This window comes from Cyprinodon tularosa, unplaced genomic scaffold, assembly GCF_016077235.1.
Source record: "Cyprinodon tularosa strain WSP-4 unplaced genomic scaffold, ASM1607723v1 ctg889, whole genome shotgun sequence".
Taxonomy (NCBI): Eukaryota; Metazoa; Chordata; class Actinopteri; order Cyprinodontiformes; family Cyprinodontidae; genus Cyprinodon; species Cyprinodon tularosa.
The window spans coordinates 91,846-114,515 of NW_024039661.1; the positions used below are offsets into that span (position 1 = coordinate 91,846).

General features: G+C 43.3%; 1 protein-coding gene across 1 annotated transcript; it reads right to left on the reverse strand.

Moving 5' to 3' along the window:
* Positions 1–1,092: 1,092 nt before the first annotated feature.
* Positions 1,093–15,242, reverse strand: LOC119775664 (armadillo repeat-containing protein 1-like). The gene is made up of 7 exons (XM_038273722.1): positions 15,041–15,242; positions 7,148–7,370; positions 5,055–5,146; positions 4,627–4,810; positions 4,437–4,553; positions 3,963–4,037; positions 1,093–2,594 (listed from the first exon to the last, which is right to left on the reverse strand). Exons 2-7 carry the CDS (start codon positions 7,307–7,309, stop codon positions 2,403–2,405), a joined length of 822 nt encoding a protein of 273 aa, XP_038129650.1. The 5' UTR covers positions 7,310–7,370; positions 15,041–15,242; the 3' UTR covers positions 1,093–2,402.
* Positions 15,243–22,670: the final 7,428 nt, after the last annotated feature.

A 22,670-nucleotide genomic window follows, 5' to 3' on the forward strand; every position in this document is an offset into this window, starting at 1 on the left:
GCTGTCCATATCAGAAACTGACACGCCATCCATGCCCTGACCTTCATGCATCTTGTCTCTATGCCTCAGGATTACACATAGCTCTCCTTTATCTGTCCGGCTCCAAGATGTGCCCATATCCTGTGTGTTTCTAAAGACAGGAAGGCTGTCCTGATTAGATGACCTCCGTACACACCGTGACATCCACAATGTGAAGGAAGGCCTTCTGCTCTGTCTAATCTGACTAACAAAATACCAGTGCACATGATGTATAAAGAATTAACCTAACAACTCCCCCTGATAAGTTACCGTTTTTACAGGTAACTTTAAACACAGAAAGCGGCACATCTTTGAAGGACCAGGTGACTCAGAGAGCATCTAGAATTGATGATCTATCATTAATTAGAGATCAAAGTAATCACAATCAAAGCTTCACAGACCAAATGTTCTCACTCAAGACCACAGTTTCAGCATTTAACTACAATTTGGGTGTCATCTAATAAAAGGAAAGCTGTTTTAGTTCCCTATGCGCACATTATATTAATTTACCTTAGACTAGGTAACCTGAGCCTATAAATCTAATAAGGCCAAATTCATCTACTCTCACTCCCACCAGGAGATCATGGAGAACCCAGAGGTTCTCCATGATCTCCTGGTCCTGGATATCAGAACCTGACAGACCAAATAGAGATGAACACTTTAATAAAATGAGGAACCATTTGGGGTCCAGATGGGCCACCATTAGAATCTGATCTTTACCTCCTTCACTAGTTTTTTTTCTTTCTAAGTAGAACCCCCAGAAGGAGGCTAAAGGTTCTGGATTCAGCATGTGACTGTTTTTGGACCAGGAGGTTCTGCCAGGTATCACTGCTCCATTTTTAAGGTCCAAGACCAAAGTTCCCCACTAGATCCTCCACTTCTAGATGGTTTTCTAGATGTTCTCCAACCACAGCCCTCATCATGAAGACCAGATGGACTTCAGATCCAACAGAACCGTAGCCCTCACATTCTATTAAGGTTCTGACAGAACCATCTCACCAGTCCACCCAGTTTCAGCAGCAGCTCACTGGTACCGACGGACCCGGTTTACATGAATAAAGAAGAAGAGACGGGTTTCAGACTGAACGACTTTATTCACACGCTGCACGCTGAGGAAGAAGAGGAGGAAGGGTTAACATGGTCCAGTCGGAATCAGAAGAAAGAACCGGAACAGTCCGGTTAGAACCTGACAGGACCGGGACTGAACAAAGAACACAGCAGAAAACGGAGTCTGATGGTTCTGGAACTGGATCCTGTTGGCCTGAGTTTCACTGGACCCACCACTGGATCGCTCCTAACCCTTTGGTCAAAGCTGGTCTCCATGGAAACCGTCAAACTGTAGAACTTTGGTTCTAGAGTTTTGATCAGGTCCAAAGTTTTACTTCAAGAATTTCAGGTTTTGGTCTGGAACCAACATTAAACCACAATAAGGATTAGTTGGAAACCAGAACTGAAAATGGGCCAGAAGAGCTGATCTGGACCGGTTCTGATCAAAGGAGTAACAAAGGGGGCGGAGCCAGAAGAATGTTGGTGGCAGAGCAACAATAATCGTTAGGGGTTACGGGTCTAGAAGCAGACAGCAGGAAAAGCCACATCAGGTCAGGAAATCAGTCGAAGCTCCAAGGAAAAGTTTCTGTTCGATTCTGGAAAACTGGGAAGTTTTTTAAACTTTACTGAAATGTTTTCCAGGAACAACTTGGATCGTTTCCTCTTCAAATCTGACAGACGGATTTAACCTTTAAATTCTTGGCAGCTCTCTGATGTTCAGTATGCTCAACAGGAACCGTCTGGTCCAACTGGCTCCCAGTCTGGGCTCCAGGACTGGGAACCAGTGGACAGGTAACATCTGTTCCAGTAAACTTCAAGGCATTCAGTCAGGAAACATGTAAACATGACGACATTTTGCAAACAGGTGATAAACCGGGTCTCTGAGGTGGGTCACGTCTCTAAGTTCTCAGCTAACATCAGATAGAGGTGGTTCTGATCCCAGCCGGACGACTCCAGGGAGGAAAACCGCAGAACTCTCCTGAGGCAAACAGAGAGAAACAGGACCTGAACCTGGGAAAATGGTTAAACACTCAGCAGGACGTTCTGGTCTCATCGTTCCTGATCAGAACCTGCTGCAAACATCAGTTTTATCACTGGGTCCCTCATAGGAGTTAAAAGGAAAACTGGGAAAACCTTTGGGCTTTTTGTTCTGACTCGTTTGTTCTGGTTCCAGCAGAACTTTTCCTGCTCATTAAGACACTCTGGTGTGAGTCCAACAGCTGAGAGTTTTATTCTGGTTCAGCTGGAAGGTTTGCCGCTGGTTCTGGTTCTGAGAGGCAACGGATGGTTTGAACGGAGGAAGGGGACGGCGGTTGGACGAGGCGGGTTCTGTCGGATCACCAGTAGAAGGAGCGGGACAGGAAGTTGGCGGCGGCTCCGAGCCAGCTGGTTCCCTCTTGGCCCGTTCCCATCCGGCTAACTGCCTTGTCGGGTTCTGGAGACGGACTCTCCTCCTCCGGGAGGTACTCTGGCAGGTCCATGTTCTGCTCCACCTGCACAGAACTGCCCTCAGGGAAGTGGATCAGAACCTGGAAACAAAAATAGATCAACTAGGATTAAAGCTGGACCCGAGTCTGTTCAGCCCCACTGCCCTCACACAGGGCAGAGGTCCACATACCTGCTGGTCTTTAATATAACAACATCTCTGTAGCTCAGGTTTAATGGAGGAATAATGAGACAGACCTGGTCTCTAATCACAACTGGAATCAACTTTCTCAAACATTATAGAACTAAGGCTGGACTTCAGTTTATCTATAAAAGCATCTATAGAAGATCTGTTCTTATCCTGAAACAGCTCTGAACCAAACCAGAGAGGGAGCCTCTTTTGAATTTTACATTCAAAATCTAATTTAAGGTTTTTTTTCTTTTTTCCTGCTTTGGTTTCATGATAACAAAAACTTAGCTTAACTTTGTAAAGCTAACTTTTATTTTAAACATCTGTTCAGGGAGATGACCTGAATTTAAAGTTCAACTCAATCCATGACGTGAAGCTGCTTCTAAAACATGTTAGATTTGTTTCTTTATTATTCAATCAAAAAGAAAAATATTTTTCAATAAAAAAATACTTTACAATCAAAGCTAAAAAGGTGTTTGAAGGCAAAAATATAATCAAGAAAAGGAAAAACACATTTGAACGCTTTCTTTGAAAATGTTTTTCTTTGGATAGAAGTGAAGATTTTTAGTTTGAAGCAAATTGTTGATTGAAGTCATGTTTTCTTTTTATTTGGATCACATAATGGGTAGGATATTTATTATTCAATCACAGAATAAATCTCTTTAAACAAAAAATTACTTAAATTAATTAAAAATCCTTCAATGACAATAAAAAGTTTCTCAATCATAGAAAAATGTTTTTCAACGTTACTTCAGTTTAAAGGTTGCTTCAAACAAGAAATCTTCACCTGTATCAAAGAAAGTCAATGTTCAATTGTGTTTTATTGTTAAATAAATACTGATTTTTCAAAAATTAAATATCTGAAAACAGAAAATTTGATAAATTGAGTAAATAGATTTCTGCCCTGTCAGCTTCTTCCAAACACGAGGAAGTACCACCGTCTAAAGGGGCATCAATTGTTGAAAGGGTAGAATTTAAATCGCTGCCCTCTGCTGGTGGTTCTGAGGTAGAGCGGGCATTAAATATGGAAGAGCATCTTTAAAAGATGTAACACGTTTGTCTGATAATGATCTACTGTAATGAAAACATATCCTTGGTTGGAGGGCTCTGTTAGATTAAACTCAGAGTTTATTAAAATATGATTAGAAAGGACAGAGTTATGAGAGGCCATCAGGACATGGTCCAGATTATGATGACCAGGGCGAGTAGGTCAACATACATTTTGATAAGCCCCCACTGGTACGAAAGAAATAGGAAATAGTAATTTATCAGGTGACCTGACCTCTTCTCCGTTCTCCGCCTTCACCACCTGCTGAGCAGTCATGACCTCAGTGGCGGCGATGGCAGACGCCAGCGCCTGGAACACCAAGAGACACACATCGTCAGGGGACCCTTTCACATTGGGACCAATCAGATAAAAAAAAAACAAGAACCAGAAGCCAAAAAATCAAGCTATATTGTATCTATTGATGCACATAAATGACATCGTCAAACATTTTAGTTTACAAGGTAGAAAAATGTATTTCACAAAAATACTGTGATTTTCAGGCACAGAGTAAATATGCCTGGCATTAGGACCCAGAGGAACCATCCCCTGCTCATTCGGAGCAACATGGGAGGAAAATCTGGTTTTGTTTCTGTTTTTAATGTAATTTCCATTTATTCTGAGGATTTAACTTCTCTAATCATTTACTGTAAAGCCTGATTCCTTTATGGAGAAACTTGGTCAGAGTGGACTGTATAGAACCCGCCTCACCTCGGCCTTGAGGTCGGACCGGATCCGGACAATGCATCTCTTCACAGCCATCTGGAAGGTGAAACTTATGACTCCACGGATCTTCAGCAGGGCCTCCTCACAGAGACTCCGCCGACCCTGCAGAGAGGCAGAGCGTCAGAAACCGGCAGCTTTCTCTGCAGCGTTTATCTCTGAAGGTTCTGGAACCGACCGGGTCATCCAGGCCGTCAATCTGCAAGATCACCGTCTTGGCTTTCTTGTTGCTGGAGCCCAAGAAGAACTGAGCTTTTCGTCGGCCACTAACAGGCGCCGCTGCGGCCTCCGTGCTGCCCGCCGCCTGCAGGAGCTCATAGATCTCTGAGGCCAGCAGTTTGGTCTCTCCTGGAGTGGTGGACCTGCAGTAAGGTTCAGATTCATTAGACCTGAACCCACCGGGTCCAACAGTTGGATCAGACCTTAATCGGCCTTAATAGAGCTGATGTCGAATTCTAACACTAAATATGATAACAGACATTAATAGCGGCATATGGCTGAGAGCAGGGATCCTCTCAGCTAGACTGGACCTCTCAGGTTCTACAGTAGAATCTCCGTCCTTCATGTCAGACTAAATAATCTCAACATGTGGGATCTGTCACTCACTTCTGCATAACGTTCTGCAGGCTCAGCATCATTCCAAGCTCTGTCTTCAGCTTCTCCCTGTTGGGTCCACATTCTGCAAGGTATCGAATCGCCTGGAGACACAGAGAGAAGCAATCCATCAGATCCTATAATACTCTGGACCACTCAGGCTTCCTTAGATCATAGATAGCTGTGGGTGAAACTGATCCTCCTGCTGCAGGTATGGACACCATCCACACAGCTCAGACTGATTGGAAAGTGATTGGCCAATCAGAGAAGAGATTCTCTGGTTCTGTTTAGAGTTCTCAGGATACTGAGATCCGAACAGAACATCTAGTTCTACAAGGAGTAAAACTCTACAACCAAAGATATTGGATGAATAGAAGTTGTTTGCAGGAAACCTAAAAAACTGAAATAAATAATGAGAGTCAGTCTGAGCTGGATCAGAACCACCGAGCTGATTACTCACTTCTAAAATCCTCCATCCTGCTGGCTGCTGTGTTTTAGGCCGACCTAAAAGCCACGAGCTTCTGGTGTTTAGAGATCATTCGTCTGGTCTGGGAAACTCATTCAGGTAAAGCTGCAGTTTAAGCTGTTATTAGGAACTAGCAAAGTCAGTCACCATAACCGTAACGTTGGTAATACTTGTTACTATGACAACCTGAGAAATGCTAACAGACCTTTTTAACTTTGACCTGAGGAGATGCTAGCTCAGCTTGTAGTTAAGAGGATACTATAAGATAGGGATGGACAGAGAGGAAGGACTGATGTGAGAGTGAAGCAAAAAGAGATGGAAGGATGATGGATGGATGATGGATGGATGGATGGATGGATGGATGGATGGATGGATGGATGGATGGATAGATAGATGTTGCAGTATCTATAACAACCCAAACACACAGGATTTCAGAATTAGACATCCCCAGTTATTAAAGGAATAGTACACCCAAAACATGATTAGCCTTCATTTTCTACTCACCTCCATGCTGAACAACACTCTGGAGTACTTTTTTGATATCTCAAATGCATCTGGAGATCTGGGAGGCTTCTTGCTGTCTGCTGACATTCAAATAATGGAGGTCTATGGCGCCCGAGGCAGAAAGGTCCATAAAAGTCCACAAAAAACGTGTCAATATTCCTCCATACTGCTCGTCCAATGTATTCCAAGTGTCCTGAGTGGGTAGCGTCCAGAATTTACTCGAAACGAAGTCATTTAGAATGTTTTTAGAGCATAAACAGTAGTGTACAGGATTTCCTGAAAGCGCGCACATGCGCGTTCACGAGTCTACGGAAGCCGGCAGACCAAACCAGATGAAAGTGCGCATTCAGCGTCTGCTCTGCCAATAATGCAAGCGTAGAAGAAGAAATGTGCTGTTTACCTGTGCAAAGAAAGAAACAACGAAAGAAAAATGTCTGAGGACTTCAGTGTTGAGGAAGAGCATGAGTTCTTTGCCGAGCTGAATGCGCACTTTCATCTGGTTTGGTCTGCCCCGGTTTCCGTAGGCTCGTGAACGCGCTTTCAGGAAATCCTGTACACTACTGTTTATGCTCTAAAAACATTCTAAATGACTTCGTTTCGAGTAAATTCTGGACGCTACCCACTCAGGACACTTGGAATACATTGGACGAGCAGTATGGAGGAATATTGACACGTTTTTTGTGGACTTTTATGGACCTTTCTGCCTCGGGCGCCATAGACCTCCATTATTTGAATGTCAGCAGACAGCAAGAAGCCTCCCAGATCTCCAGATGCATTTGAGATATCAAAAAAGTACTCCAGAGTGTTGTTCAGCATGGGGGTGAGTAGAAAATGAAGGCTAATCATGTTTTGGGTGTACTATTCCTTTAATTTCATTCACTCACCAGATGTGAACGCCCTGTTAAAAAGAGGTGATGCAGCCTGATGATATTTACACCGATATTTACACCGTTACTTTTACTAGTAACTAGATACTTTTATTGTGTAATAACTCAGTAACTCAGTTACTTTTTGGGAGGAATAACTAGTAACAATAACTAATTACTTTTTCAAAGTAACGTGCCCAACACTGACGTTAGCAAACCTGAGCTACAGGAAGGAGTAGAAACTCCCATCAGGACTGAGGAGGACTCACCAGCAGGGCGGAGTAGACCACCTGAGGGTTAGGGTGGTCCAAGAACAGAATGAGGCCCGGCAGGCAGCCATGGTCCTCCACGATGGCTCTGCGGTTCATGGGGTCCGAGGCCAGGTCTCTCAGCTGGTTCACCACGGCCAGCGGGTCCGGCTCAGCACTCATGGCTCCTGACAGAGGTGGTGGTGGTGATGGTGGGGGGGTTAATCAGCCATCCAAAGGAAACCTGGAAGAGGAACAGAGGGTTCCTGGATCAGAACCATGAACACCCAGACTCTACTGATCCGGGTCACACAAAGAGAGTTTCTGGTTCTCCTGGTGATTCGGCGCTCAGACCAGTCTGTCTCCAGCTGCTTCTAATTCTGCGCTATGTTCTCTGTTTGTCCAAAGACAGTACCAATGGTTCATAGACAGTACCAATGGTTCATAGACAGTACCAATGGTTCATAGACGGTACCAATGGTTCATAGACGGTACCAATGGTTCATAGACGGTACCAATGGTTCATAGACGGTACCAATGGTTCACAGACAGTACCAATGGTTCATAGACGGTACCAATGGTTCATAGACGGTACCAATGGTTCATAGACGGTACCAATGGTTCACAGACAGTACAGCTGGATCATAGACAGTACCGTTGGATCATAGACAGTACCGCTGGATCATAGACAGTACCGCTGGATCATAGACAGTACCGTTGGATCATAGACAGTACCGCTGGATCATAGACAGTACCGTTGGATCATAGACAGTACCGCTGGATCATAGACAGTACCGTTGGATCATAGACAGTACCGCTGGATCATAGACAGTACCGTTGGATCATAGACAGTACCGCTGGTTCATAGACAGTACCGATGGTTCATAGACAGTACCGCTGGATCATAGACAGTACCGCTGGATCATAGACAGTACCGCTGGGTCATAGACAGTACCAATGGTTCACAGACAGTACCAATGGTTCATAGACAGTACCACTGGTTCACAGACAGTACCACTGGTTCACTGACAGTACCAATGGTTCACAGACAGTACCAATGGTTCACAGACAGCACCGATGGGTCATAGACAGCACCGCTGGATCATAGACAGCACCGCTGGATCATAGACAGCACCGATGGTTCATAGACAGCACCGCTGGTTCATAGACAGTACCGATGGTTCATAGACAGTACCGATGGTTCATAGACAGTACCGCTGGTTCATAGACAGTACCGCTGGTTCATAGACAGTACCGCTGGTTCATAGACAGTACCGCTGGTTCATAGACAGTACCGCTGGATCATAGACAGTACCGCTGGATCATAGACAGTACCGCTGGATCATAGACAGTACCGCTGGGTCATAGACAGTACCGCTGGATCATAGACAGTACCGCTGGATCATAGACAGTACCGCTGGTTCATAGACAGTACCGCTGGATCATAGACAGTACCGCTGGATCATAGACAGTACCGCTGGATCATAGACAGTACCGCTGGATCATAGACAGTACCGCTGGATCATAGACAGCACCGCTGGATCATAGACAGCACCGCTGGATCATAGACAGTACCGCTGGGTCATAGACAGTACCGCTGGATCATAGACAGTACCGCTGGATCATAGACAGTACCGCTGGATCATAGACAGTACCGCTGGGTCATAGACAGCACCGCTGGGTCATAGACAGCACCGCTGGATCATAGACAGCACCGCTGGATCATAGACAGCACCGCTGGATCATAGACAGTACCGCTGGATCATAGACAGCACCGCTGGATCATAGACAGCACCGCTGGATCATAGACAGCACCGCTGGATCATAGACAGTACCGCTGGATCATAGACAGCACCGCTGGTTCATAGACAGCACCGCTGGATCATAGACAGCACCGCTGGATCATAGACAGCACCGCTGGATCATAGACAGCACCGCTGGATCATAGACAGTACCGCTGGATCATAGACAGCACCGCTGGATCATAGACAGTACCGCTGGATCATAGACAGTACTGCTGGATCATAGACAGCACCGCTGGTTCATAGACAGTACTGCTGGATCATAGACAGTACCGCTGGATCATAGACAGCACCGCTGGTTCATAGACAGTACTGCTGGATCATAGACAGTACCGCTGGTTCATAGACAGTACCGCTGGTTCATAGACAGTACCGCTGGATCATAGACAGCACCGCTGGATCATAGACAGTACCGCTGGTTCATAGACAGTACTGCTGGATCATAGACAGCACCGCTGGATCATAGACAGTACCGCTGGATCATAGACAGCACCGCTGGATCATAGACAGTACCGCTGGATCATAGACAGTACTGCTGGATCATAGACAGTACCGCTGGATCATAGACAGTACTGCTGGATCATAGATAGTACCGCTGGATCATAGACAGCACCGCTGGATCATAGACAGTACCGCTGGATCATAGACAGTACTGCTGGATCATAGACAGTACCGCTGGATCATAGACAGCACTGCTGGATCATAGACAGCACCGCTGGATCATAGACAGTACTGCTGGATCATAGACAGTACCGCTGGATCATAGACAGTACCGCTGGATCATAGACAGCACCGCTGGATCATAGACAGTACCGCTGGATCATAGACAGCACCGCTGGATCATAGACAGTACCGCTGGATCATAGACAGTACCGCTGGATCATAGACAGTACCGCTGGGTCATAGACAGTACCGCTGGATCATAGACAGTACCGCTGGATAATAGACAGTACTGCTGGATCATAGATAGTACCGCTGGGTCATAGACAGTACCGCTGGATCATAGACAGTACCGCTGGTTCATAGACAGTACTGCTGGATCATAGACAGTACCGCTGGATCATAGACAGTACTGCTGGATCATAGATAGTACCGCTGGATCATAGACAGTACTGCTGGATCATAGACAGTACCGCTGGATCATAGACAGTACCGCTGGATCATAGACAGCACCGCTGGATCATAGACAGTACCGCTGGGTCATAGACAGTACCGCTGGATCATAGACAGTACTGCTGGATCATAGACAGTACCGCTGGATCATAGACAGTACTGCTGGATCATAGATAGTACCGCTGGATCATAGACAGTACTGCTGGATCATAGACAGTACCGCTGGATCATAGACAGTACCGCTGGGTCATAGACAGTACCGCTGGATCATAGACAGTACTGCTGGATCATAGACAGTACCGCTGGATCATAGACAGTACTGCTGGATCATAGATAGTACCGCTGGATCATAGACAGTACTGCTGGATCATAGACAGTACCGCTGGATCATAGACAGTACCGCTGGATCATAGACAGCACCGCTGGATCATAGACAGTACCGCTGGATCATAGACAGTACTGCTGGATCATAGACAGTACCGCTGGATCATAGACAGTACCGCTGGATCATAGACAGCACCGCTGGATCATAGACAGCACCGCTGGATCATAGACAGTACCGCTGGATCATAGACAGTACCGCTGGATCATAGACAGCACTGCTGGATCATAGACAGCACTGCTGGATCATAGACAGCACCGCTGGATCATAGACAGTACCGCTGGATCATAGACAGTACTGCTGGATCATAGACAGTACCGCTGGATCATAGACAGCACTGCTGGATCATAGACAGCACCGCTGGATCATAGACAGTACCGCTGGTTCATAGACAGTACCGCTGGATCATAGACAGCACTGCTGGATCATAGACAGCACCGCTGGATCATAGACAGTACCGCTGGATCATAGACAGTACTGCTGGATCATAGACAGTACCGCTGGATCATAGACAGCACTGCTGGATCATAGACAGCACCGCTGGATCATAGACAGTACCGCTGGATCATAGACAGTACCGCTGGATCATAGACAGCACCGCTGGATCATAGACAGTACCGCTGGATCATAGACAGCACCGCTGGTTCATAGACAGTACCGCTGGGTCATAGACAGCACCGCTGGATCATAGACAGTACCGCTGGATCATAGACAGCACCGCTGGTTCATAGACAGTACCGCTGGATCATAGACAGCACCGCTGGATCATAGACAGTACCGTTGGATCATAGACAGCACCGCTGGATCATAGACAGTACCGCTGGTTCATAGACAGTACTGCTGGATCATAGACAGCACCGCTGGATCATAGACAGTACCGCTGGTTCATAGACAGTACCGCTGGATCATAGACAGCACTGCTGGATCATAGACAGCACCGCTGGATCATAGACAGTACCGCTGGATCATAGACAGTACTGCTGGATCATAGACAGTACCGCTGGATCATAGACAGCACTGCTGGATCATAGACAGCACCGCTGGATCATAGACAGTACCGCTGGATCATAGACAGTACCGCTGGATCATAGACAGCACCGCTGGATCATAGACAGTACCGCTGGATCATAGACAGCACCGCTGGTTCATAGACAGTACCGCTGGGTCATAGACAGCACCGCTGGATCATAGACAGTACCGCTGGATCATAGACAGCACCGCTGGTTCATAGACAGTACCGCTGGATCATAGACAGCACCGCTGGATCATAGACAGTACCGTTGGATCATAGACAGCACCGCTGGATCATAGACAGTACCGCTGGTTCATAGACAGTACCGCTGGATCATAGATAGTACCGCTGGATCATAGACAGTACTGCTGGATCATAGACAGTACCGCTGGTTCATAGACAGCACCGCTGGTTCATAGACGGTACCAATGGTTCATAGACGGTACCACTGATTTGTAGACGGTACCGCTGATAAACGGATGGGACCGCTGGTTCAGTGTTGCTGGGCTCTTGTGTTTTCTAGAAACTCTGCACTGGTATCAGAGAAACTATAAAACAGAACATTTTATTGTCGCAGATTTGGGAAACATTTCTGTCTGAAGGGTAAAAAACAAGGAGGCAGAAAAATCTTACAAACTAAACTATGAGAAAATACAACAACATTTAAACAAACAAAACTCTGATTGTGTCAAAAACAGAACTGGACCATTTTTGATGTTTTTATGTTTCACTGTTTGTTTAAATGTTGTCAATATTATGTTTTGCTATTTTAAATGACTATTACTTTCATTTTTAGAGGTACTTTTTAAAAGTCCATCTAGGTTCCAGTGCTGCGAACTATCTGATGCTACTGCGAACTATCTGATGCTACTGCGAACTATCTGATGCTACTGCGACACTATCTGATGCTACTGCGAACTATCTGATGCTACTGCAAACTATCTGATGCTACTGCGAACTATCTGATGCTACTGCGACACTATCTGATGCTACTGCGAACTATCTGATGCTACTGCAAACATGGGCCTGCTGCTCTGTTCAGTGTCTCCCCCTATCAAATAAACATTTCAAGTTAAACTGAACAGCGGGAGAGAAAAAAATCTGAGGCAGAAGATAAAATTCAGTGCAGGTATTAAAAAAAGGGAAACTATGAAAACATTTAACAGTCCTTCCTTCAAATAAATCAATATGCTCCAAACCTTTGTCCTTTTCCAGCCTGATAATAAAGTTTGCCCTGGCAGCTATCAGACTAAACGCTTTAACACGCTGCTGCCATCTGCTGGCAGTAGGTGTTAAAGCATCCATCAACATGGCAGCTGTAACTCATGCTGCGCCTGTGTGAGATCTTTCCTCTAGTTATGGAAAACACACCCAGAGAACTTTGTTCACCAACAAACAGCAAAAACCAAGAATGAAACAGAATATAAATGATAAAGCGTTTTCTGAGGCCGAGGATCATCAGAGAAAGATGCTAACGTCTCTAGATGCCATAAAAGACGTGAAAGCGAATCTCTGATCCAAGCTAAAGGTTTCCATCATTCCTGAAAGTTCAGTCAGGGAGAAATATTAGATAGACTCCCCCTCCTCTCTGCTGCAGGTCGCCTGATTCAGATGATTCAGACTCCTCAGCAGTAGGGATGCTGCTTCCAACACCGCATGCTTCAAACTGGACGATGAGGCAGTGGGCGGAGCTTCCTTTGCATGATGTCACCAATGACGTTTGACACCTGCTTCATTCAGATCAACTCAGCTGACTGCGGCGAGGTGAGAAGCGGAGCTTTGAAGGTTTAGTTCATGTCCCCTTTCTACACGCATTATACGTCAATATCAGCTGGTTTCTGGATATTCAGAGTATTTGGATCATTTCATGGAGCAAAAATCAAGGCAGCGCTACTTAGTGTGTAACTATTTTGATTTTAAGCTACCTAATAAAGAAATGTACATTTAAAGTGTTGAGCTCTGCTACTGAGCAAAAACTACTTTATGCTACTACTACTATCAAAGGTGGGGCCTTCAGGGCCGCTGTCCTGCAGGGTTAACAGGTTTTCCTGTACTTTATAAATAATATAAAGTTTGTTTATATCTGTGTTCATTTACCTTTTTTCTGTTTAAAAGGTTTATGTGAAGGCTAAAGCTTCTCTCACATGGAAATCAAAATTGAAAGTCTGTGTATTTAGTGAAGAAGGAAACTGGGCCTGAAATAATTAATTAGATTTATCCACTATTGACATTATGGTCAACTGTTTCAGTAATCGATTAATCCTTGACTGCCTTATAGAGACTCGAAAACATGCTTTTAGTTGACAGAGCAATAAACCTTTAGCTTTATTTAACCACAGGCGTAAAAATGTAGGTTTTAAGATTTTATTGCCTTTCCGTTCATCAATATGCTCTATCCAGAACTCCTCAGGTGGAAAAGTTTTAGTTTCATTCTAGAAAATATCTCCTTTAAATCTTTTATCAATCGATTAATTGAAAAACTAATTGACAGATTAATTGAATAGCAAAATAATGATTAAAAACCTTGACAGTGTGATGGGATAATTCAGCTCAGACTCTATAGTCAGCTGGTATTGTTTGCTTTGATGAACAACAGGCCGTCTCAGAGCTGCAGGCGGCTCGGTGTCTGGATGAGAGGGGCGGATTTTATCATACTGTTTGTTTTATTGTTCCCTTCTACTGGAGACTTTGGCGCCAACATCTAAAAGCAGCGAACTCTGCTCTCCAGAGCGAGTAGATTGGTAACCCCGCCTCCTGCTCTCCTCTATCTTGTCTGCTGTCATGATTCATGCAGCTATTATTTCATCCAAATGAAAAATGGAGAACAGATAAGCAGATCATGGCTTGTCTACAGTGAAAAGAAGGACTGGGTTATTTACTTTGGCCTTTTTGGAAACACAGGAAGGAGCAATCAGCTAAGTGAGCTTAGTGCTTGGAAAAAATCTTTCATTCCTTTAGAGACAGCATGAAAAGTCAGCTGAGTACAAAACATAGAGAGGAAAACAAGAAGAAAAGGGACAAGAAGAGAGGGACACAACCTAGAACAGATAATGGATGGCTATTCTACTAACATTTCTCTATCTGGATAACAGATCAGTTCAGAGGGCCCCTGTCTGTCTTTGCCTTGGGCCCCACATTTCCTAAATCCGCCCCTGCCTCTCTCTCCCATTTCAACCTGCTGTCCAGCCTTCATCATCTTCCTCATCCTCATCATCCTCATCATCTGCCATGTTATTTCATCCACCACCGATTCTTCTGGGTGTCTCCCTGGAACCGGACCGGAAGTGGCCTTGAATGGTCAGCGGAAGTGATCTGGAGGCCACGCCCTCATTCTCTCCTCTAAATCAAGACTTTTCTTTCTCATCAGAACCAATTGGACCTGCTGGTTCCGCCTGTGGATCTAACTGGACCTATTTCTTCCTGGATCCCGGTCAAATCTGTCCGTCTTACAGCTGTTTTATTTTCAGGGTTCTGTTGGGGAAACCAGTCCCTCCATCAGAACCTTTCAGACCCAGCAGGGTTCAGCCTGACTGCGGTTCTGATCCTGAACAACTGTCCCAGTCAGCAGTTCTGGCTTCTGCTAGGTGCTAACTATGCTAACTCACCTGTAGCGATCACCGGTACCGGAACCAGCTCTCCGGTCCGGTTCTGCCAGCTGTTATCTCCTGTAGGTTCCGGTACCGGTTCTTTAGGTCCGGATGAAGTCGGAACCTCTTCGTTTTGGGTTATTTCCCTTTTCTCAGGCCGGACCTCCGCTTCTTCCTGTTGAGTAGTGAACTACCCTGCCGCGTGTCAACATCCTGCTCTGTGATTGGTCGACTGGCTTCACCGTGATGCAGCGGACCAATGAGATGCTCGGATCCTCAGGCGAGCCGTCCTCACCCCGATGACGTCAAAGAAATGATCTAAGAACAGTTTCATCTGATTTATTTAGAGATTATCCCTGAAGAATAATAATTTCCTGTATAAACTGGCAACTTAATCTACAATAAATCTATTCTCTCACACAGGATTATTTATTTCAATTTTAATCACAGAGGATTATACATCGCTTCTTATTTCTTAAATTAAAGAACAGAGGTGTCAGTAGTGATGAAGCCATGCTGCGTTGATTCTGTCTCACTGAATACTGACACCTGCTGGACATTTAACGACACTACAGGCAGCTGTTTGGACAGAATAAACTGAATTGATTTGATGATCTAGAACAATGATAACATTGAAATTATTGGAGGTTATATTGTATTATTTCATATCTATGTTTAAATTTAAAATATCTTTGATATTTTTAGATGAAGCCAATAAATAAAGTAAACATTTATCATGAGGTGATAATTTAGGGGAAAATGTGAATGAGGATGCTTGTGGACTGGAATTTAAATCATATTACAATAAAAACAGCAAATAAACTGTCAATTTGAAATTAACTTTAATTCAGATAAGCTGAGTTATAACTGAGAGGAAAAGGATGACCAACAAGAAAATAAAAAAAACGGCTGAAACGTTCCTATTCCTTTTAGGCTTTATAATGTTGCATCATTTCAATGACAAACTGCAAAAGATGAGACATTATTTTAGGAGATGCATCATGTTGACAGATAGGATCTTAACCCCAGTTTAGTGAGTCAGTCAGTTAGAAACAGCTCTTGGATCGGTCACATGACTTTCTGGAAACAACACTAGGACTGATACACTGTGTGGCTCTATGGGCTCCAAAAAAGAAAATTAGAATCAATCCACTGGACTTTGTTTCCAACTTTGAAGATGTTTCGCTTCCCTTCCAGGAAGCTTTTTCGATTCAAAATGTGCTTAAAAAACCAAAATGAAAAAGCTTCCTGGATGGGAAGCCAAACGTCTTCAAACTTGGAAACAAAGTCCAGTGGATTAATTTTTATTTTGTTTTTTTTTGAATGACTGCAACCTGGATGACTGACAACCTTCACCAGCATCTATGGGCTCCACACAAGCACCGACCCATCAGTGTTACTGGATCCATCACTATTTATCAGCATCCTTATTCAATTAGAACTAACATTCCAGGATTAAAGTATATGTTTGAAGAAGTTAAAGTTTTAGCTCATGTAGAAGTATCAAAGTTTCAAAACTAATGAAAATGAAAGTAATATAAAGGCGGAAAAGTGCCATGAAGGACAAAAGCTTTTATGTTATATGAAATATTAAGGTTGAATAATTTGGGATAGTCTAGGCAACCTATTTCAAAATGGTTGGATTTATCTACAGTAAAAATATATTAAAGATCCTCTTTATTATATTTACATTGTACATAAATTCTTTGTAAACCCATTTCACCATAAAATAAAAACAAAAAGCTTAACAGGAAGTCATAATTATGAGATTATAGTTACAGTAATAGAAGAGTTTAATATTATTTGTGTGTCTAATTATTTCACTAATTCTCACTAAATGGACACGTCACAGATTCCACTGATACTTTATATCCCCTTAACCTGTCAACATCCACCTGGTATCTGGTCACCGTTATTAAAGTGTTTACAACTAACAACACAGAAAACATGAAAATTCCACTGCTAAAAGTTTTACCACTACAGACACGTTGGACATCATTAGCTTAGATTCTCCACAATTCCCCCACCAAGATCATTTTATGGACACAGCGAGCACCAAAGCACAATTAACACAAATATAGCAGCATGTCAAAATGTAAACATGAAAAGGAGCCATGACAACATCCCTTTGAAGGCGTCCAGAAGCCGTTTTATAAATCCAATCTTCAATTGTTTATACTCCATTCGTCCATAAGGGTCCACAGATTAAAAGTAATCCAGCATATTAGTGATAAAAATATTCCACGGTGAGAAAAATCGCCACATAATATCCTGTTTTTCTACATCAGAAAAGTTAGCTGGTCATAGCTACTAAATAGTTTAACTTTCATTTAGTTCAAAGTTTGTCATTTTTTTCATTTTATGTCCTAAAATGTATCTGAATCAAGGAACCATACGGTCAGTTGAAATGGGTGGTGACCTCAACAGTCAATCATCAGATGAAAGTGGAAAAAAAATGGGAAAATACTTGCCTCATAAATGTTTTGTGGCCATCAAAATGCTTCAGTGTTATTCTATGGGTCAAATAGCAAAGCACAGCATAGAGAAAACATTTGGCACATTTGGAGAGGTTTGGAGATGATGACTCAAAAAGTTAAAAACTCCACAGCTCTGGAACTGTTAAAGCTAAAGGTCAGAAATTGTCTGTGTTTGTGGTTGACATGATGTTGGACAAATGTGATGTAATACATAATGTAATACTCTATATTACTATTCTATTCTCAAGCATGGCCTTATTACTGGTGTTAAAAAAGACCTATTATTTTCGAGAAGAAAAAAACATCAACTTTGAATCATGTTTGAACTGATGCAGTTTAAGCTCTGTTATACTCACACTATCATTAAATATTTTCAGAAACTAGAAGGTGTTAGCTTTCAATTGATGCATCACACATGTAATTTGGCCTTACAGTGCCTCAATTATTTGCTTTTCCATTTGGGTATGTAGAATAGGTGAGAATCACTTGAAATTAGGTGGGTGTTAAGAAATGTCAAGAAAGCAAGAGCATCCCTCAGAGTAAAATGTGATGAACATTTATCAGAATGGAGAATTAAAAACCTCACAGCTAATAAATACATCAGAAATGATGGCCTATATCCCTCCCTGGGCTGCCACGTTATCCTGGTGGAGGGTTTGGTTGGTTAGGGGTGGGGGTTCTGACTGTTATTTGTGCTTATGCGCCAAACAGCAGTTCAGATTACCCCCCCTTTTTGGAGTCTTTAGGGGGGTTCTGGAGAGTGCCCCCCCTAAGGACTCCACCAGGGGCAAGAATGTCCAGCCCCTCTCAAGGAGACCGACAGTGAGACCTGGGGAGGCGTGGCTGGAAGGAATGGCCCACCTGACCTGAACTGGAGTGGTGTTCTGTTGTTGGACGTCTGTGCTCGTCCATAATCAACACCATGTTCTAGCATAAGGGTGTCCATAAGTGCTCTTGGCACCAGGACACCCTAGGCCATAGTTCAATGATCGACTTCGTTGTTGCTTCATCTGACCTGCGGCCGCATGTCTTGGATACTTGGGTGAAGAGAGGGGCGGAGCTCTCAACCGAACACTACCTGGTGGTGAGTTGGCTCCGATGGTGGGGGTGGTGTGCTGCTGACCTTGACTCGGTATGTCTTATGTTGGTGGGCGGAGTTCTTCGAAGACCTCCTTAATCCCACCAACACGTCTTCCATTGAGAAAGCAGAGCCTGGGGGCTCCGGGTCGGGTTCTCCCATCTCTGGTGCTGAGGTCACTGAGGTGATTAAAAAGCTCCTTGGCCCCGGGGGGGTGGATGAGATTCGCCCTGAGTACCTTAAGGCTCTGGATGTTGTGGGGCTGTGTTGGTTCATGCGACTCTGCAACATTACATGGACATCAGGGGCAGTTCCCCTGAATTGGCAGACTGGGGTGGTGATCCCTCTATTTAAAAAAGGGGACTGGAGGGTGTTTTCCCACTATAGAGGAATCAGACTCTTAAGCCTCCCTGGTAAGGTCTATTCCGGGGTTCTAGAAAGGAGGGTCCGTCGGACAGTCGAATCTCGGATTCAGGAGGAGCAGTGTGGTTTTCGTCTTGACAGTGGAACACTGGATCAGCTCTACACCCTCAGCAGGATCCTGGAGGGTGCATTGGAGTTTGCCCAACCAGTCTACATGTGTTTTGTGGATCTGAGGAAGGCATTCGTACGAATGGTGTCACAGCCTGGTCCGCATTGCCGGCAGTAAGCCAGACTTGTTTCCAGTGAGGGTTGGACTCCACCAAGGTTGCCCTTTGTCACCGATTCTGTTTATAACTTTTATGGACAGAATTTCTAGGCGCAGCCAAGGTGTTGAGGGGATGTGTCTTGGTGGTCTTAGGATTGCATATCTGTTATTTGCAGATGATGTGGTTCTGTTGGCTTCATCAGGGCGTGATCTACAGCTCTCACTGGAATCAGAGATACCTTCCAGAACCTGTGTGCCGTCAAAAAGTGCGTGTTTCAGGAGCTGTCTGGTGCTGAATCCTGGAGCCTGTGAGTCAATGCTGTGAAATCGGCTATAAAACTTGGCGGTACCTTAGTTCTTATCTTGTTTATTAACGCATGATTAAAACTTTAAAGGTCTCTAATGTGGTTCCTTATATTCTGAATATTGTTAATTTAGGGACAGTAAAGGTGAAGATGCTGAAAGCTGCCTTCAATGCAAAGGTGATTTTTATTAATGAATCTGTGCTGCATAAATATAAATTAATCAATTTGACTGTGTAATCTGGTGAACTGTAAAGTGCCTTGAGATGACATGTGTTGTAAATTAGCGCTATAGAAATAAACTGAATTGAATTGAAAAGACAAAAAGTATGTGCACCCTCAGCAAAGCATAGAAAAATTTAACTATGAAGACAGAATATCATCATTAAACCCTGATAAATGGAGATACATTACAGAGCAGTCATGGTTTTAAACGTGATTATTAGGCTGTAAAATGATACAGGAAAAAAATCAATGCACATTGCAGTGTACAGATTTCATCAAAGGATATCATAAATGCCTCCTGATCTGAACATTGGAACAGTGGAAACATGTAATAAAGTATTTAGTCTCTCATGACTGTTGACATCTGTGTCCTCAATAATAAATTCTCTGGCCTGCAGCTCTTTAAAAATTCTGTTGTATGTGGAAATCTTATGTGGCCTGGAAAGAAGAATTTAATCTATTTTGGAATCTAGGTAACATTAGTCTATGAAGTGGGAATACAATCTGGGATATCTAGCAATGCATTTTATAACCTGATAAGTGATGCTACAAAGCTGATTATCAGGGGTCCGTTTCACAAAGAGGTTTAACAAATTCAGACTCAAATCCTCGACTCTGAATTAATCTAGATTGGAAACTTTAGATTACAGTTTCACAGCTTTTCACAGTTTTTTCACACTTGCCTAACTAATGTGAAAAGACAGCATTAGTTAGTGGAGCTCTGATTCATTGAGTCACCATGACAACAGGCAACAGAAGGCGCCCGCTGCAGGCGGTAGGCCGTTTTTACATATTTTACATACATTTATTAAATGCTCTCTCCTTTCTGTTGTTCCTTTCATAGATAACTGTAAAAATAGTTAGTATATCGGGCAAAGGGAATTTTCTTTCCCCAAAAATCAACATTAACAAGTTTCATAGAGACAATCATATATGCTTTGCTGTAAAAGACTGAAGGTTATCATATTGTTTTAGTTGATCATAATCTGTAAAAAGAAATTTAGAGCACAATAACTCAGCCATGGAATATACAGTAAGAGTTAACTAACATAAACCTGGATGGTATCCCAGACAGCAGGCCTAATAATTGTCAAAAAGCTAGGTTGCTTAAACGCCTTAACATGCTCTGACAGCTGCTGTTAAGGAACTGTGGCAAAACAGTATTTGTCAGGCAGAATTAAAGGTCCTACATGAGGCCAATGATGAGAAAAATGTATACGGATGAGGCATGTATAGGTTTTGAGGATCGAAATGCAACCCACTGGCTGCCAGGAACCAGGGCATGAACCAGGGAATAAACTAAACTATACCAAACAGACAAACGGAAAACAAATAATGATCTGGCCCCGGTCGCTCGGGCTGAACCTAATATAAAGGACCCGACGCAGATGGATGAGATGAGTGATAATTAAAAAATGAGGAAGAGTTAGGCAGGTGAGTGAAATGAACAATTAAAGTGAGCAAATAGGGCAGAGATCATGACACTAAACAGTTATGCTCTAGATTACAGCTCAGATTAGGTTATTTTCAAACAAAAATAAACAAATAAAAGATTAGGTTAGTTTACATAAAGAAAAAAAAGTTGTGTTGTAGTGAAATGTGTGTAACTGAGTGAGTAAAGGGAGGAAGGGACATGGATGGAGAGCCAGAGCCATAGATAAACTGCTGCATTATTTAGTTATTTTTAATGAGATCATCTTCATCAGTCAGAATCACCAGAGGAACATGGAGAATCCGTGGGAACTGCGATTGGACCAAATCACTTAGATGAACAGAACTATTTAAAGGATCATTTATGAATGTATTTATATAGTTATAGATGCTGCACACTCAAATATTTGGCTAAAACAGGACTGGCATGTGTCTAGATTAAAATAAATTTGTCATGATTGGGTGGAGGTTTTTGAGGATGCACATGCAGAGATCAGGAGGCAAAAGGGAGTCTTAAATGTTTAATAAGGCAACTGAGGCAAAAATCCAAAGTACAAAAAATACAAGGAAGCAGAAAACAGAACAAAGGATGGGCTAATGAGCTGGATATGGAGCCGGTGTGAGTGGAACTAAGAAGGAAGCCAAGGGGAAAGGAAACCAGCACAAGGGGTCAGCAGAGAGTAACTGAAGACGGTTTGAATATGATGGAAAATAAACCATAGATCAACAAAACAGAATAGATAACTAATAGGTCCCTCAGTTTTCCAGGTGCACTAAATGCGTGCTTGAACCTGCTGCTGTGAAGCAGGATTCTCCACCATGAACAGAATCAACAATAAATCTGGATCCAGGCTCAAAATGAGCTCCTTGATATGTGCTTGAGAATGGCTTAGTCTCTGGTTAAACCCAGGTTTAAAGCCTTGCAGGGCAGCCTAAAGCCCACTGCCAACATTAAGACAGAAAAAAGAAAGAAAATAACAAACCATCAGTTGAGGTGTTTTGGAAAAAAAATGAGTCAGGAAATTGTGTATATACCAAATGTTTTATTTTTTAAATACTTTTTTTTTATTCAATGTATAACATGGATGCATAAAAACCTTATTTCATTTCAGTGTTAAATTCTGTTTAGAGAATATATATATATAATTAAAAATGTCTCTTGACCTTTACTAGTTGATTATTTTATTTATTTGAACCCTGCTGGTTTTTAATTGGCTCCCCCTGCTGTAACCAACACTGGAACACTTCAAGGATAGGAAGGATTGTTTCTGAACAGTTTGAATCAATCTGACTGGATGATCTGCTGAACTGTAAAGTGCCTTGAGTGACGTGTTGTGAATTGGCGCTATAGAAATAAACTGAATTGAATTGAACAGGGAGAACTCTACATTGCGCTACATTCCTATGGAGGCGTGGTTTCGTGGGTAAGTCCTCTTCATGTTCTCCCACTCTGGGTCAGACTCTGGATCGAACCTGGAAGCCATGGAAGCATGGATACGACCTCAGC